Here is an 18,682-nt window from a genome sequence, read left to right on the forward strand (position 1 = left end):
TAGGCTCCATGGTGTCCTTCATTAAGCCCACTTAAGTTATGTGATCCCTAAATATCAAAGGTTTCCATTCGTCTACATCAAAACTTGCTAAATAAATTATCTAAGATAATAAGAGATGATATCTTGAATCACTTTTGCTTATTCGGTATGACCTGATACATGGTGGGAACTTGATAAATGTTTTTTGAACTTAATCTATCAACAAGCAAATGTAATATAAATAAGTGAGAGAAAAATACAGTAGGGGAAAGGATGCAGGAAAAGACAGAGACAGAAGAAATAATGAATGAAAATATAATGAATCATAAGATTTAGAAATAAACCTCATTTAATGCAGAGGTAAAGCCTGGTGATCTGTGGGCTAAATTTGCCTACAGATAGGTTTTGGTAGGTCTGCAAGGTACTAATGTCTGTTTTTCGGCCAACTCTCAAAAAAAGAAAAAAAAAATCCAGGAGATTCCATGTTGAAATTGTCAGCAACAATAAAAAAAACTCCCCACAACAGGTAACTTTTTATTTTTTTCACCCCAAACACTGGAAATCCAAGTCACACAGGGCCCCCACATTCCCTCAAGTGCAGCTGAGTTGTAGCTCTCGGTGGGATGTATCCTCATACCCATCACAGACCTGGGGTCACCTCACTTAAGCGTTTGCCCTGAAACCTGACCAACCTCCCTCATGCCATCACTTCTCTGAGCCCTGTAAGCATGTGAGCTTTTCATCTGATCTCTCCCAGCTCTTTTTCCTTACACATAAATAACTGGTATCACAGGTCAAATGACACAGCTGTAATACCTGAACGCTTGTAGCACTTCTAATTCCTGTTTCAATGCCTTCGACTGTATACAGCAGTCGGCGGGAAGGGAAAGGGAGTAAGCATCAAGGAAACAAAACCTAAAGGGTCAATGCCAAACAATTCCCACTTTCCACTTACGTTGACCCCTGAGTGTCATTACCATGGATGACAATTCACCTCATATAGCTACGGCAACCCACTGGACAGCTTCACATCCCAAAATTATCACTCCAGTCCCTGTTCTCACTCTCTCTCTGTGGAACACTCAAGAACAGGACTCGGTTCTACTTAGTCACCCAGATTACTCCCAGAGGCTCCGGCAGGCTGAAGACCTCCTGTTAAAATGTCTTCTTGTACAGAGAGGGTCTCCTCATCACCCTGCTTCCTACTGTCAATGGTTTAAACATGAGAGTCTGAGTTGAAAATAAAAGTACTTTCTGGAATGTTTAAGCTATGTGAGATGGAACATTCCTTAATCAACTGTCTTTTTAATCAATGTCACTAGAAATTAAAATGTATTTTCTCTGCTCTAGTTCATTTTTTATTTAAAAGAAACTATTGATCTAAGTCCAAGAATCTAGAGTTGAGCAAAAGAAAAATTTAACCAACACAGGATTATAAAAACATTGGATCAAATTTCAATCAATTACTATCCAAGGAGTTTTTGAATGGGAATAAACAAATTATTTTACTTCTAAGTGAAAGCTTTATAGATCTGACATGAAAATGCTTATTGCCATAGTTAACAGAAGCTTTGCAAATTAGTGTCTATATAGAGAGAAAAAAAATCATAAAAGCTGGAAACATTTTCGGGAGGAGAAAAAGATAGTAGCTGCCAGCACTCAGACAATGATTTTCCTGTGCAATTTCAGTCCTAAAATTAAGCTATCTTGTCAGTAATTGATTTAAACCACGAGTCCCAAGAACTGGTTTAAATTTTGACATCTAAAAATGGATATTAAAATCTTTTTTTCCTAAAAGATGCTAGATACTGGAAGAATTCTTGGCTTTAATGAGCTGTTGCCATTTCATTCAATCAACTAGTGTTTTATTTATAGAATAGCTACCACAGGCGAGGAACCGTGTGGGGCACATGAAAATGAAGCAGACGAGTCCCTGGAATGGAGCAGGGGGAAGAGCACATGCCTCATGTGACGAGGCAGCAAGCGGGGCCTGGGGTAAATATGGTGGCATCGGGCACTGTTACAGCTCCCTCGTTTATGCATTTGTGCATTCATTCCTGCAACACAGATGGGGTGCTTCCTCTGTTAGGAACAATTCTAGAAGCAGAGGAACATGGCCCCCACTCTCCGTGAAGTTATGGTCCAAAAGAGGAGAGAGACAATGATCAAAAATAATCACATCCATGCACGGAGGACACATGCGCAGTTCTGAGGAGGCACTGAAGACGGTGCTCTGGCCTGCTCAAGTAAAAGCAGTTGACCAAGGCAGCTTTGACTCGAACTCCTCTGAATAGTTCCCTGGGCAAATGCAAAGAAAATGCCCATGTATGTATGTGTGTATGTATTAATATCCACGGAAAGGTGCTATGGGTGCAGGGTGCATGGGGAGTACTTGGGACTGAAAGAAAATCAGTGGGCCCAGAGCAGAAATAGTGTGAGTCATGCTAGATGAGGCTGGGGGACAGGCAGGGCCCAGATCACGAAGGGGGCTCTTCAGGCCATGGGAAGGGTTTTTGGCTTTTATCAGGAGAGCAATGAGAAGATATCTGAGGGGTTCAGTGAGGTCACATTGAGTTTTGAAAAAACAAATCACTTTGCTTATTTGAGAACAAATATGTCTGGAAAAGAAGCGCAGAATGATTCAGGAAAGACATGATGTTTAGGTTAGGGTGGTCTTAATAAGCGAGTTTATATATTTGAAATATTTAGGCAATAAAAGAGCCAAGCACTGGTGATTATTGTTTTAAGAAAGGGACAGGCAAAGGAGAAGTACCAATGAGAGGTCCCTCCTACATGTAGTGCCACTGGATGGAAGGTGGTGCTAGTCCCCGAGAGAGGGAACACTGGAAAAGAGCAGGTTTGGAGGGGAAGAGAGATCAAGAGAGTGATCATGGATATGTTGGGTCTGAAGAACAGGACACAGTTAAGTGGTTGGGTCTGCAGGTTAGAGGTGAAATGTATGTGCGGGTCTCATCCGTGTAGAAGTGGTCACACAGCCACAGGAGTAGGGGAGATTGCAGAGGGAGAATGTGTACAATGAGAACAGGAGAAGACATGGGGCCAACCCTTGGGGCTCTGACATTTAATGGCTGAATCAATAACCATTGGAGAGACAGAGAAAAAACCACTTGGGAGGCAGGAGGGAAACCAAATGAGCACAGTACCATGGAAGCGCTGGCTCAGACTGTCTTCTGAGAAGTGACATGGTCAGTGTCAAATGTTGCTGCAAGGTGAACTAAGACGACAAATCTCGTGATCCTGGAAAGGGTGTGAAACATCTACCGGATCTGGTGACGCTGGCAAAAGTGTGTGGGGGAGGCTAAAGCACCACTAAAATGAACGGAGTGTGACATGGAAGCAATGACATAAACCTCTCTCAAAAACCGGCTCAGCCGGGTGTGGGAGCCAGGCTGGCGGTGAAGGGGAAATGGGGAGGAGTCTGCATGGAGGCTGTTTTGGTTTTTATTTCTAATAGGAGACAAGGAAGAGTGTCTGAAAGCCTGCAGAAAGGGTTTCCTAGGGGAACGCTGGCTCTGACGGGCAGGGGGAGGGAAGGAGGAGGGTGACGTCTCCACTGCAACATGAGGGAAGAAGGAAAGTGTGGGAGGAGATGGTTGATACCTAGAACAGAGAGCCCTGTCAAATGTGAAGTCAGTGGGGAGGCTGCCAGCTGAGAAGAGCTGGAAAGATCTGAAATGGGTCAGTGAAGAAAGGAGGAGAGCAGAATGAGGGAAAAAAGGGCTGTGTAGAGAGTCATCTGTGGTGGGAAATCAGTAAAGCATGGGGGGACGGTGATGATGACTTTGGTGTCACCTTGAAGGGGTGTATTGTCATGTTGCTTTACGTCTAATGGAGCTTTAGCCGGATTGTTTAATGGAATGCTGGGGTTTGTTCTGAGAAATGAAAACTGAGCAAGAAGACAGACAAGAAAATCCATTTTCAATTGAGGAGTCTAGGACTAGAATAAGCACACAAAGGTTTCCAATAAAGTTTACTAATCAAACTTGATCTCCTAAGAATGGGCCGAGGTTCTATTCCTAAATTCAAGTCTTATTTTCTTTCAAAATAATTTCAGAAAATTTCATCCAAACTGATTCCTTAACATTATTTTCCATCTACATAATAAGCAAAAATAAAAAAATAAGGTGACCTAAATGCAAATCTGACATATGTGTAACTGAAGTTCTCTTTCTTGTGACTACAGGCTACATCTATTATAAAGATATCTCAATACTGAGAATTGTAAGTCATAAAAATACTAAGTCATAAAAAAAGTGGAAAGTCATAATGTCAAATTTTGGGTGGCAAAGAACAATCAACATCAGAACATACGAGTTATTTTCTTTTCCTACCATATTCACAACACTTCTTTTTTCCAGTAGTATTCGAAATAAATTAGCTGTAACCTTGTTATCATGGACACCTTGCTCAAGGCCGCGATTATCATCTTGCATCAGTCTTCGATCCATGATAACTTCAATCTGACCTAACAAACAAACAGACAAACAAACTGGCCAGGGTTATTTAATACCAACATCCAGTGAGGATCTCGTACGTTTAGGCACGGTCCTGATTTAAGCCAAGGAGACAGATCTGTACTGCAAACAGTACCAAGGGCTTTCTCAAAGCAGCTAGTATAAATGTAAAAAATAGGACTGTGATTCTTCATTAATGTCTGGTAAAATCTGGTAATGAAATTTAAAAACAAGACAGATCAAAATTTAAGTGAGATCTAAAAAGAATTAATCTGAAGAGAAAATTACGTCCTCTAAAGTTTTTAGTGGCAGCATCTGGAATTTAAAAATGTTTATGAGGTTCGTTAGGAAACATACATCACACATGGAGAACAAGACAAATACAGATGGGTAGAATCTAAGTAGGATTTGAAAGACAATTTGGGTTACTCGGTATCTGGGGATTTTCTGAAGAACCCCAGGATTTGGAGACATCCACCATGTACCCCTTTCCCTCCCTGGTATTATGTTAGTATCATCAACTACCCTGTCTCCTCCAGCTCAAGAAGAGGTCATATCTGGTTCCTTCATTTCTATGCAGTAATTCCACACTTCCTCTGGTTTAAGTTGTAAATAATAGACTATGAGACTACAAATTTCAAAAACAGAACAAAACTAAAAAAAAAAAAGCAAAAAAAAGCCCTATCCAAAACAAACCAAAAAACCACCCAGAACCATAGTCATTTAACTGTCTAGAATTTGCTCCTCAGGCATTGGGATGAACTGGCCATCTAGGGCTTGACCACTTCACACCCAAATTAGTACATCAGTCTCTTGGCAATTTCTCTCTTCTCCCCGTCTCCAAATGTTAGCCCTCCTAATATGTGACACTCAGTAAATCTGGGTTGTCCTCAAAATTGTTCTTATGGGGGTGCCTGGGTGGCTCAGTGGGTTAAAGCCTCTGCCTTCAGCTCGGGTCATGGTCTCGGGGTCCTGGGATCCAGCCCCGCAGCGGGCTCTCTGCTCAGCGGGAAGCCTGCCTCTCTGCCTGCTTGTGATCTCTGCCTGTCAAATAAATAAATAAATAAATAACCTTTAAAAAAAAAATTGTTCTTATGTTTGTAGGTACTCAAATGCTAGGGTACTTGGGTGTCTCTAGCAGGGGCACCCGGGGCAGGTGTGACTCTTGAGCCCATTTTAAAACCTTGCCTTAAATTCTCAAAGCTGGGTCCTTAAGTAGGGAACTAGACATGAGGAGTGGAGCAGTCATGGACTAGACAGTTACATCACTTCCCTTGATAAAGGCAAGCTGAGAAATAAAGCTCCTCTGCCCCTAAACCACATTTAGGAATTTTATGTGAAGTTGTCCAATCTATAAATGTACTTAATTTTTTAAAAATTAAAACATAAGCAGTTCAAGACTTCTGGACTCTTCAGAAACAGAAAAATTTGGCAACCCGGGGCCCCTTACCCCAGGGCGACAACGGTCCAGCACTGAGCAGCAGCTGCCCCATCGTACGCTGGGAATGGTGGGCCCCAGCCTGCCAAAGCCCCACCACTCCCTCTGTATCCCTGATGTGAGGCCATTATTAACCTTATGATGACAATCATGGCTTTACGGTATCATCTCATGATTTTGTGTAACGAAAGCCACGAAGAAAGAGGAATAGTATGCTTTTTCATGGTGGGGAGGGGACATACAGAATGTATGCATTTGCCTAATTAAAAAAATGGGTTTGTGGCAAAGGGTATGCCAGGCACCTGCGCCCCTTTATTATCTGTCTGGCTCCTTAAGATATTTGTCTTAGCAACTCTTAATATGTAAGAAAGAAGAGCAATTGACTACATATAAATGACAATGAAAAATATGTATTATGAAGGACATAAGCTTCCCTATAGAAGTTTTATAAAAATTAATCTGTGTTTATGATTTACCTTCTCTTTCCATCTTGTTCTCTCTTTCAGAATCCTTGAAAGTGTGTCTGTCACCTCTTTATTCCCCTAGCTGTATGATTTCAGCTCTCTCCTTTCAGGTGGTAGTGCCCTACAAGGCTGTGATTCAGAAGGACCTAGGTTTGTGGGAACTTACGCAACTCTGGAAATTCTCTAACTTTTCTCCCAGCCACTTCTCTTCTTTTACTTCTGGAGAATTTCCACAGCTATTCCATTATGACAATGACAGAAGATTGTGCAAACAATGAGCTATCAGGGGAGTTAAATTATCTTTAAGAAGCAATGGTTCTGTGGGGTTTTAGGTCCCTCATTCTTCCTCAGAAGATTGAGGAAATACATTATTTTATGTTATTCTCACAAAACCAAAGTTAACTAATAGTCTGGTTCTCAAAAGAAGGAGGCCGGTGTCTGAAGATGATAATTATTACACATGACCAAGAGAAAAATTATACACTTGGAAATGAAACTTGTAAGAGCCAAAAAGATTCCAAACAATACGTACCACTTTTCAAACTTGACACCCCTAAAGACTGAGCAGAGAGTAATGTCAAGCGATGTTTGGCATCCTGGATATAGGCCATTGTAGTCATTGGATAGACATTTGCTTGAAGAGGTAATTTGCTCATTGTCATTCTAGGCTGAATCTAAAAGATCAAACAGTTCACTTTAAAAAAAAGAAATCAAGTGATATTTACAGATGTACTTTAAAAAATTAGTACTGACTACAGACAGATGACTTTTCTTCCAAAGAGAAAAGAGTATAGCTTCCTTTCTTGTTCAAAGGAAGAGCTAATTTAAGAATTAAAACATTCCTCAAAACAATATAAAAAAAATAATGAGGATCTTAGAAAAATTTAAAGTGAGAAAGGTAGAACTTATCCAGGTTTTTAAAATAGGCATTCCTATTTAAATTCAGAATAAAAATCCTTAACAGAAGTCTTCTAGTTTTCCAATATTTGCATAAAACAAATTATAAAGGTATTAAGTATTCATTTCTCATCTAAATCTAACATACTGCTTTTGTAATGAATGTTAAGCATAATAGCTCTCTATCCCCTTTCAAAAAATATCTTTTATAATTCTTGAATCAGTTTTAATAAATACCACAGATCCCCTCATCGAATTCTCTAACATATGACACTAAAATAATCAAATTCATATTTATATTTAAAGACTCTTCAGTGCTTACTTTTCCTGTTTAGTTTCAATGTAGATAGTTCCATATTTTAATTTTTCTTGGTCTAGTATGTGAATGCACGAAATACATTATTTTATTTTTTGACAGAAAATGCACTAAGCTGGCTGGGGTCAAGGAGACTCCCTCAAACCACAGCAGGAAACATCAGAGACTTTGTTATCAGGTATCTTATTCACACCACATAAAAATGACATCTCTCCTATTCAGCTCATGCAAATTTGACATGACATGACATTCAAGAAGGAAAGAAATACAAAGTTAATATAATAGTTAACATGTATTGAGTGCTCATTATAACCAGGCAAAGTACTAGGTATTCATAAATACGATCTTTAATCTTTACAACAACCCCGCAGTGTGTCCTCCAACTTACTGGTTGTACCGAATAGAGTCACCTCAAATTCATGGCCACCAACATTCTGTCAATGTGATTTTATTTTGAAATAGGATCTCTACAGACATAAGTTATACTGGATTAGGGTGGGCTCTAATCCAAGGACTGGAGTCCTTCTAAGAGGGAAGTCTGGACACAATGGAGACACATGGAGAATACAACAGGGATTCTGTGACAGCAGAGGCAGACAGTGGAGTGATGGCTCTACAAGCCAACAGTGCCCAGAATCGCCTGATACCTCTAGAAGCTAGAACAGGCAAGAAAGAGTATTTCCCTACAGACTGGAGGGAGTGTGGCCCTGAAGACATCTTGATTTTGGACTTTTGCTGTCCAGAACTGTGACAGAATAAATTCTGCTGTTCTAAGCCACCCAGTTTGTGGTAATTTGTATCACAGGCCCAGGAAATTATGAAACTGAAGAAACAATAGTAAAATGTTAAAAAAAAAAAAAAAGAGATAGTTTCAAAGAATTTTCCATTTCTTCTTTCCAGTCCTAATCCTTCCATTCAAATTAACTTGTACACTCAATGCAATGGGCATTCACACATTCACACTGTCATGACTATGGGGCTGCCAGCCATGCTCCCTACCTGTGGGTCTAGATTTCTGGTTTTGCCCAAGAACTACTCTTTCCAAGGCTTAAAAAAAATCGCCTATTTTAGAAGCAGAAATATTTACGTTATAAATTTAGACATTTATAAATTTAGAAATAATATTTCCCTATTTATTCAAATGCTTGATCCTTGAAAAGAAAATTCACATTTTTTTTCACTTTTACTAAGTTTTTTTTTCATTCATGTATACACCCACACATACAAATAATTGCTTCTGTAAGATTTTAAGAAAAAGAGTTTCTTTTGTACACAAGGAAAATGAATCACCATAAAGTCATGGCTTCATTTGAAAACCAAACAGCTGCAGTAGAATTAACATGTAAATTCAAAGTGTATAATGCAATTTTTATGCTTTGGAAAAGGTTTAAATTTAACCTTTGCAGAAAATTGCACAAGAGAAAATTACCACAATCCCTTCCACTCAACCCAGTTGAAAATCAGACAAAGTAAAAGCATTTGTTGTGAAATTATTTCTATTCATAGCCAGAACTTTCTAAAATGCTAATGTCTCAAAAACATGCTAATGTTTTTAATAGTATTATTTCAAAGCTATGTTGTCACACACATATACTCTGAATACAGAGATTTAGGTAACAATCAAACGAGCCCTATTAAATTAGAGTGCTGACAATCTGGAAAAATTTTGAGTCAATTTTCTCATTACCATTTCAAACTATTTTGTGAACATTTTGATTAAATACATACCTACCCACATTTCTAAATAGATACATGTTTGTATTTCTCTGTCTATGTCTATGTACACATATGTGTGTGCATAAAGGTAAACACCCTTACATTATTGATAAAAAGAGGGAAAGAGTTTCCCTGAAATTTAAAAGAGCCTATTATTACATTACACATTTAAAAGTATATATGTAATAAATTAAATATGCACAGACCATTTCCTTATGAGGGGAAAATATATACTCCATCAGTCCCTAATTATGTTTCCTTTCTGTGAGACAAATTCAGATATATTTTGGTATCAAGGCATTTAACATGCAAATGGTCACCAAATCTGCCTTTGAAAAAAATACATCTGTAAATCAGATGTTCTACAAACCAATCTCTCAAATATTTGTTCTAACTTCAGAAATCTGGTTGAATATAGAACCTATAAGTACCTGTTAAAATTCAGTTTTCCTTTAGAAATAATTTGTAAACTTAAGCAAATTTTTCGAAGGATGTAAAATTAACTGACCCATTTTCATACATAAAACTTGCACACTAACACCGCTATTACTTAGACATTTTAAAGGAAAATTACCTGGTATCCATTCAGGTCAGTATAAAATCTGTTTTGACTGTTTATGCTAGAAGAAATTCTCATTGCAATCTCACGGTTATGTTCTTTTCGGATGTCCACGATATTGGACACTTCCACAGACTGTCCGTCTATTCCTAAATTTAAAAGAATATATACGTTAATAGAAATTTATTGCTCCACTTTTCTTAAATATACTGTACGGAACTAACAAAGTGACATACATTTTTCCCATTTTCTACTCCTATCTTCACCATTTTTCATGCTAACTGTGCCACTGTTCACCTTTTTCTTTCTTTTTTTTTTTTTTAAACTGTCAGATGGTAGAAAATGCTTACTCCAGGGCACATATAACTCAACAGAAGGATGAAGAGGTTAGGATGAAATAAATGCAGATGAAATATAACATGCAAATGATTCTCCAATGAGTTTTGGAGGGAAAAGAGGACATTGAATGAGAAAAGGTCAGCCCCACTCCAGGCCAGGCCGCCTGTCCTGTGTACTGTCCTTCCCCGACAGAGCCACTGGAGCCTACTTCTTCACCACTCGCCTTCTGCACTGGAAATCCAAAGCAGTGAAATTTACACCCTGTTGGTTCAAGAGACAGTCTATTATTGCCCATGATCTATAATCTAGGAAAAGAGACATGAGGTCCAATGAGATGATTTATGGCTGAAGTGGGTATTATCATATTAGTATTTGTGGAGTATAATCTGGAGAACTCCCCAGAAGTTAAATCAATTTTAATTGAGTTTGTTATCTCTTAGGACCCCTTGTTATGGAGTGATTCATTTTGCCCTTTGCTAGATAAAGCAGAGGACAGCTTGAAGAAGTCCCAGATGTATCAAGCATTTATTTTTTTGGATAAGCCCAAACTGTTCACTAATTTCTATCTGTCACACCACCCTAACTCTATCTTCTGGTCCTCAGTGAAGACTTGGGTCTATTTCAGAGATGGAGAGGGGAGTTAGGAAGAAATCCAACACTCCTAATACAGATTGAGGGTGTAGAAGAGATATTGGATCTTCTAAGAAAGAGCATTCAGGAAAGCCAGCAGTCAAAAGAAGAAAGACTGGCTCTATCCTATTTCATACGGCAGAATGTTTTTAAGGTTCTAAGAGCCCTGGACACGTACTGGCCATTGTTAGTCATTACCCAGCATGCCTCACACACAATCTGTCACAGTGTGCTAATAACTACCACACTCTTGAGATAGAGAGCTATGTAAAGATAAATGGGGAGTGGGGGAAGGGAGTAAGGAGGACTTTTTCTGGGAGCCAAGAAGAATCCCCAGGGCTTAGAGAAGGTGAAAGTGAAGAGTTAAGGAAAGGAAGTTTGAATCTGTGGGACTTGCGGAAAGTCATGAAAAATGCAGCTAGCCCAGGCACTATAGGTTTATGTGAGAAGTACACCAGAAATTGTAAAATATAAACAGTAATATACTGACAATGCTAAATGGGCAAAAGCCTCCATCAACAGAATTTTCAAAATTCTCACAGAAGTTCTCTTCTGGGAGATGTTACTCTTCCAACTTGACAACCCCCGTCAGAAATGACTTGTTTCTTACTACGTTCACAAAGCTGAGATGAGCAGTGTGACCTCATGTGTGCGGGAAGAGGGCACCATTATTCCCTTCTACTTTATGGCCAGTTTGAACCACTAACTTCTGTCCAGTTAAATATACATATAACTTTCTTTCTGACAATTACCAGATAGCTGACCCAAAAAGCTTCACTACTACCAGGAAGTTAAAAGAAAAAAAAAAAAGTCACATCCACTGATGCTAGAACAATGGTATCTTCTTTGATTAGGAAATGTATTACTTTCAATGCAAAGTATCCTTTCAGTAGGTTGATGTCAATCTCAGTATTTTTCAAAGCCAATGAAATGTATATGGAATTTTAACAGACAAGCTTCTATAAATGAACCAAAGACGCCAAAAACACAAAATGCAGCACTAAGGATGTAGTCCCCTCTGGAGCAATCAGGAGAACACCTCATCTGCTGGAAGCATTCATAGGGTTTTGAGCACCGTGTACATTTTCTCCTCTTTAGACTGGATATTCTTTCAGGGGTCAACACAATACATGAAATAAAGTCTTAACAAAGGAGAGTGTCATTAATTTCAAGTCCTGTATCTCTGGAAAACATTTACAAAAAAAACATGCTTCAAGAAAAAATAGGTAATTTCATATTACCTCCGGCAATAATAAATGATTTCTGTTGAGAAAATCATCCTTCTTGAGCTTAGTATTATGCTCAGATCCTGTTGTGGCAACAAATGTTTACATCTCCTTTAAAAGGAGACTCGAGGGGCGCCTGGGTGGCTCAGTGGGTTAAGCCTCTGCCTTCAGCTCAGGTCATGATCACAGGGTCCTCAACTCTGCTCAGCAGGGAGCCTGCTTCCCTTCCTCTCTCTCTGCCTGCCTCTCTGCCTACTTGTGATCTCTCTCTCCCTGTCAAATAAATAAATAAAATCTTAGAAAATAAATAAATAAAAGGAGCCTCGGTGTCCATTCACAATTCAGCGAGACATTAATTTAAACTCTGTGCCAGGACAGGCTTTTAAAGTAAGATCAAACTTAATACACTTATTATGAACAAACCAAAACAAATCTTGTAATGGTAATCAAAGCAAGGAGATATCCCTGAGTTAGGAAAGGGAATTTATTACTTTTTAAAGAAGAGTCTATGTGAGGGAGATGAAGGACTGCTACCTTTTCCTACTCTAGGTCAAGAATTCCCTAAGGTGTGCCATTCCCAAAGAAATTCATGGCATTGAGGGGACAACTCCCTGGAAAGCATGGGTATGAACCCAGTGGTCTCAGTGGTCTACAGAATCTTTGCAGTTATGTGGCAGCAAAAGGTCCTTTTACCAAAGTGGTCCCACCTGGGCATGGACGGCCAGGGATTTCTAAACCCCTATGGTTTTTCTTCAGTCCTGGGACAGAAAACAGCTCCTACCTAACAAGAGTAGTCCAAAGTCCAAAGACGTGAGGTATGTCATTGATAAAGAAAGAGAAGTAAGTGCCCTCTTGCTGCTAACACTTCGCACTCTGTCCCGGGAAAGAAAGAGTGGAGAGTATTTATCTTTTTTTTTTTTTTAAGATTTTTAAATTTATTTATTTGACAGAGATCACAAGTAGGCAGAGAGGCAAGCAGAGAGAGAGAGAGGGAGGAAGCAGGCTCCCTGCTCAGCAGAGAGCCGGATGCCAGGCTCGATCCCAGGACCCTTGGATCATGACCAGAGCCAAAGGCAGAGGCTTTAACCCACTGAGCCACCCAGGTGCCTGATTATTTATCTTTATTAGCAGAGGAAATGCAAGCTAAAAACGGAGCAAGTCCATAGGTGGAAAGCCATCACGGAGAAAGGAAAGAGTCTTGCAGAATCCACTTTTTTCTTCCTCCCTAGAGCCTGTTAGCTTCTTACAGATTGTCTTACACAACACCTCTGCATTCCAGTTTTTAACAACATTTTGGGAATGTAGCAGGTGCTGAATCACCATTAAAGAGAATGCGTTAAGAGGTGAGAGGCTGTCCTTCGAGATGCCCAAGTCAGCTGACATGGGAGGAAAGCAAACCAGGCCACAGGCAGAGTTTAAACAAATAGAAAGATAAGAGAATAAGTACTTTAATTTTGAGCAAACACATGCATGTTAGGGTGTAAGCTCCTCAAGCACTGAGACCATGTCTTATTTATCTTTATGCTCCCAGCACATAATACGGGCAGATAGTAGTGTTTGCTGAGTGACAGGCAGCAGCTACGTGGAGGAATAAGCCAAAAATTACTGAGTCCTTGCTATGTACCATATGCTTGCCATATGCTTTATGTACAGTAACTACAGTAATTCACTCAATCCTGACCCTAAGCCTTGGAGGACATTCCTTGCCCCAGATCACGAGGCTGGCAGAACCAGCACTAAGCCCCTCAGCCATCATGCCTCGCTAGCAAACCGAACACTAGAGAATGTTGAAGTTACTTTGGGACCAATGGCTCTACTTAGAGCCATTGCAGTGGCTCTAAGTAGAAAGAAGACCTCCATGTTATTTTTTAAGAAAGGAAGAGGGTACTGATCTGGGATCTGATATGCTGCAAGTGCTACTTAACAGAGACAAATAAATTATGAAGAAAATGACAACAGAATAAAAATAAAAATAATAAAAAAATAATTACAGGACAAGCTTGCCGGAATACAAAACTTCTTTAAAACAATACAAAATCTTTGGGGCACCTGGGTGGCTCAGTGGGTTAAGCCTCTGCCTTCGGCTCAGGTCATGATCTCAGGGTCCTGGGATCGAGCCCCGCATCAGGCTCTCTGCTCAGTGGGGAGCCTGCTTCCCCCCCACCTCCCACCTGCCTCTCTGCCTACTTGTGAGTTCTCTCTCTGTCAAATAAATAAATAAAAACTTTAAAAAAATGCCCCACTATTATAAAAAAGAATACAAAATCTTTTTTTTTTTTTTTAAGTTAACAGCAAAGGACTTTTATGGACAAATTACATAGACAGCGCCAGAGCCTCAGGTTCTATAACCTGATGTTATGAGAACAAAATATTCTGGAAAAAAAAAAAAACTGTCACAGTCACTTTAAAGCCAGTAAAGTAATATATATTAATTAAAGACACTATGATGTCACTTGTCTACATAAGATGAACACTAATCACAAGCACAAGCATATTCACTGTGCACTGCTGCCAAGGGTAGAAACAGGGAAAATAGGCTAGATGTCCACCAACAGGCAAATAAATGCTCTGTAGCAAATGAATGAGATAGCTCCCTGCCCGGGGCCACGAAGATATCTGATGCAAGAAGTGAATACAGCATTTGTACAGTGTGATGACCTTCATGCTAAAACCAAACACAGTACTATACCTTTCTACGGGTGTGCATTGCAAGTGTGTGTGTGTGTGTGTGTGAGAGAGAGAGAGAAAGAGAAAGAGAGAGAAAACCCAAGTGATCGAGTGTGCACACAGGTATCTGATTACCTCTCTAGAGTAGTGGATAGGGGCCACAACAGATTCTAGAGGGATTTTACATTATATACATATACTATAATGTGTGACATTTTTTCAAGAGTATACGTAGATATTATTTGTATACATAAAAATTATTTTAAGTATTTTTAAAAGAAGATTATTTTTTAGGAAGGTAGGGAAAAAGATGAAACCGAGTAGGCAAAGGGTCGGGGAGGGAGGCTTCACCTTTTGATTTTGTTGCTTAGCACCAGTCTTAATGAAACTGAGAAGGATACCCCTTCTTGTGTGGAAAGAAACTGGAAGGTATCTCTGACACATCCTTTGTGTGTGAAAGAAGAGGTAGATGGAAATGTCGAGGGAGGGTGTGGCTGAGGAATGCAGATGGAAAGCCTGGGACCATGGCTCCAGGCAGCAGCTGGTGGCTTTCAGAGAACTGGAGGCCTCATTTTCTTGCACAGTGTCCTTTCTTCACCATCAGATCATTATGACACCTATCTGGGCAGCGGAAGTCAACCCAGACCTATGGAATCTCAGAGTTGGCCCAATTTTCTCCACCAACCCAATCACCTTATTCTAGCAATTTTAAAATGCAAAGAGAACCTTTCCAAGTAGTATACGAGACACCACTCGCCATACTCAAATGGTTATCAGAGTGAGAGGCAGCAGCTTGGGAGAAAGAGCAAACAAAAGAGAGCCTGACTCACAACTGGCAAGTTTTCCATATCTTACTAGTGCCGCTCAATGTAAGATTAGGACAAGTCCTTATATCAATGTGCCATAACAGCAACTGGGCCACAGCCACCTAGGAAACTGAAAAGTGGAGGTGAGAACCTAAAAGAGGTGTTTAACTGAATTTGAAATCGATACGAAATCATATAAAATCAAACCTCAAAAAACCCATCTAAGATTCAAAGCAAGGTTTTCAGTGAGTGTCCTTAAAAATGTAGGTTCTTGGGCAAAAATGCAAGCTTATTATCTAATTGTTGCCCTCATTCCCTTTTCTTGAATCTGTGTCTGAGCAGAGGGGGTGCCTGAGCCATCGCTTCACTGCAGAAGTAGGACAATGGTAACAATAATTGTTAACAATAACAATAGGGAACAAAAAAAGCTGTCATGAAAAACCACAGCTTATAAGTCCAAATATTGCCCCTCCAACTTGGGGAGTATTTTGTTCTGTATTTAAATTATCAAAAATACAAAAAATACTTTTCGCATTATGTATTTACTTTCGTGACAGTGCTTTTGTGAACTTATCCAACTTAACCAGGAGTTGACACATAGAATTATTAACTAATTACACACTGCTTCATTCAACACATAAACTTTAAGGATAATTCTTGCAACAATGATAAATTTAGTAGGCCATTATGGAGATGATGTTTCTAAAAAAGCAAATATTATCATTTTTAAAAACTGTACTCACATTTGAAAGTACCAAGAATAAAAATGGTAATAACCCCCACAGTTGGATGACCTTTTTCTCCATGTTGACTTACTCAACTTGCCTATCCATTGTAAGATCTAATTTATCCTCTGAGGTACTTGCTGATTTCCAGGTCTGTAAATGTTCACATTGATTATTTCCCCACAAGTGAAAATTTTAACATCTGCTTTCATGAATATAAATGTGAGTAAATTTCATTTCAAGTCTCGAATTTAAGAAAATGATGATGTACCACTTTGTTTCATTTCTAAAGCACTAGATAAATAACTACTATGAGTTATGGATGAACTTATTACGAGAGAGGCACTAGTGTACAAATTTTAGGCTTTTCATTTCAGTAATTCTTACAATGACACAAAAGTACATGCATAATAGGAAAGTTAGAGCATTTTGATTTCATGGCTTGCAAATTTTGATTAAAGATGACACCAATTAACCACAATATACCTGAAGACTTAATAATAGAAAAAAATACACAGGAACACTGGAAGCTATGTCTTTTTTTTGTCCTATTAAATACTGATTTTAAGAAACAACAGGTATTTTGGAAGCTCTGTCTTCATGGGAATACAACATCTACATCAGTAGCTTTTTTTTTTTATTAACATATAATGTATTTATTTGTTTCAGGGGTATGGGTCTGTGAATCATCAAGCTTACACAATTCACAGCACTCACCATAGCAAATACCCTCCCCAGTGTCCATCACCCAGCTATCCCATCCCTACCACCCTACCCCTCAGCAACCCTCAGTTTGTTTCCTGAGATTAAGAGTCTCTTATGGTTTGTCTCTCTCTCTCTGGTCCCACCTTGTTTCATTTTTTCTCTCCCTACCTCCCATGACCTGCTGCCCTGCCTCTCAAATTCCTCATATCAGAGAGATCATATGATAATTGTCTTTCTCTGATTGACTTATTTCACTTAGCATAATCCCCTCTAATTCCATCCATGCCATTGCAAATGGCAAGATTTGGGGTTTTTTTTGAAGGCTGCATAGTATTCCAACAGACAAGGTCTACCGAAAGCATTTCCATGGGAAGTGAATAAAACAGCTCACAACACTGAAGCTTTTCTGTTCCCTTCCAAGCTGGGGCTGGTCCAGGACAAGTGAGGGAAGAATATGGGATAATCACAATGGTCTGTTTGCATACCCTTCAGACAGACAGTCACTCTGAACTGGCCTACTTCCTTCTCTCCTGAACACGTTCCTTTCCAAGGCAGCTTAAGCAGGAAGCCTGGATTCTGTGTACTCTCACTTCTCAAGCCGATCTTGCCATGGAGCCAAACAGTTCTTTCTGGTTTTTTCTTTCTTTCTTTCTTCTTTTTTTTTTTAAAACCACGCTTTTACCATTACTTCTCTCAACTTACCAAAAAAGAAGCAGTAGGATACCTCTCACTCATCCTAACTCAGTGGATGCTAAACAGAGACAATTAGCAATACTGGTGTTTGGCTGAACTTTAATGGCCGGGTAACAAATATTTTTCCAAAACATGTGATTTTCTTTTGTTTGCTTTCAACAAAATGGAAGGTGTATCTAATCAATTTGTCAGGCAGTAAAGCATTAAAAATAACTGACTGAAATTCATGTTTGACAATAGACAATTCTGTGATTTATGGAATATAACTCACAAGGAGTTCAAGGGACTGAATGACATTCTTATAATAGAAGTCCTTCCATTCCCACCTACTTATTTATGGTAATATCATCTTTTTTTGCCTTACCTTTATAAAAACAAAAGTTAAGAAGAAAATCGATGCTGAAACCTATCTCACTCTAGCATTAAGTATAATTCACCAATGGATATATGAACATATGTGGAATCTAAAGGGTACATATGATTCATCCACTGAGAGAAAGGTTTTCATTCAAGTTCATGAAATAAATGACCAGAATGGTAATACATTAGGACTGTTTTCATCAACTGTATACTATTAATAATTTTTATAACTCAATCCAGAAAAAATTTAACACTTATTTTTAGGATGACAGAATCTTTGAACTTAAATTAATATACACACATATATATATATGTTTCATAAGAGTAATGAAAAGTTGATCAATACCCTCAAGCATAAAAACAGTATATTAAGATAAAACTCTGTGGGAAGCGGAATGGAAATACAAGTTCAAGGAGACAATAAAGATGTGAAATTTGACTGTTAAAGGTCTTATTCAGGCCTTTTAAAAAATGCATGATTTCAAAATCAAATTGCTACTCACTGGATATGCTTATTTTAAAATGTCAGTATTCATTATACTCCAGAAAAAACATCTTTTGCAATTTTTTAAATGTATAAAAACTAGAAGTCAACTTAAATATATGTAATAGTTTTCCAAATCCTTATAGGAACAAAGGAGTTTGTTCACGCTTTGTAATGTTCTTTCCCTCCTTTCTGCCTGTATA

The 18,682-nt window shown here is 38.8% G+C and overlaps 1 protein-coding gene across 1 annotated transcript in view; it reads right to left on the minus strand.

Annotated features, from left to right (window-relative positions):
• MAN2A1 (mannosidase alpha class 2A member 1) overlaps positions 1-18,682 on the minus strand; it is a 167,646-nt gene that overhangs the window by 18,335 nt on the left and 130,629 nt on the right. The window contains exons 17-19 of the mRNA XM_080804167.1: positions 9,860-9,993; positions 6,889-7,030; positions 4,332-4,465 (exon numbers count right to left, since the gene is read on the minus strand). Of these exons, the coding sequence (XP_080660293.1) occupies positions 4,332-4,465; positions 6,889-7,030; positions 9,860-9,993 (410 nt within the window). The remainder of the gene's footprint in view (positions 1-4,331; positions 4,466-6,888; positions 7,031-9,859; positions 9,994-18,682) is intronic.

Source organism: Martes martes (assembly GCF_963455335.1).
Source record: "Martes martes genome assembly, chromosome: 5".
Taxonomy (NCBI): domain Eukaryota; kingdom Metazoa; phylum Chordata; class Mammalia; order Carnivora; family Mustelidae; genus Martes; species Martes martes.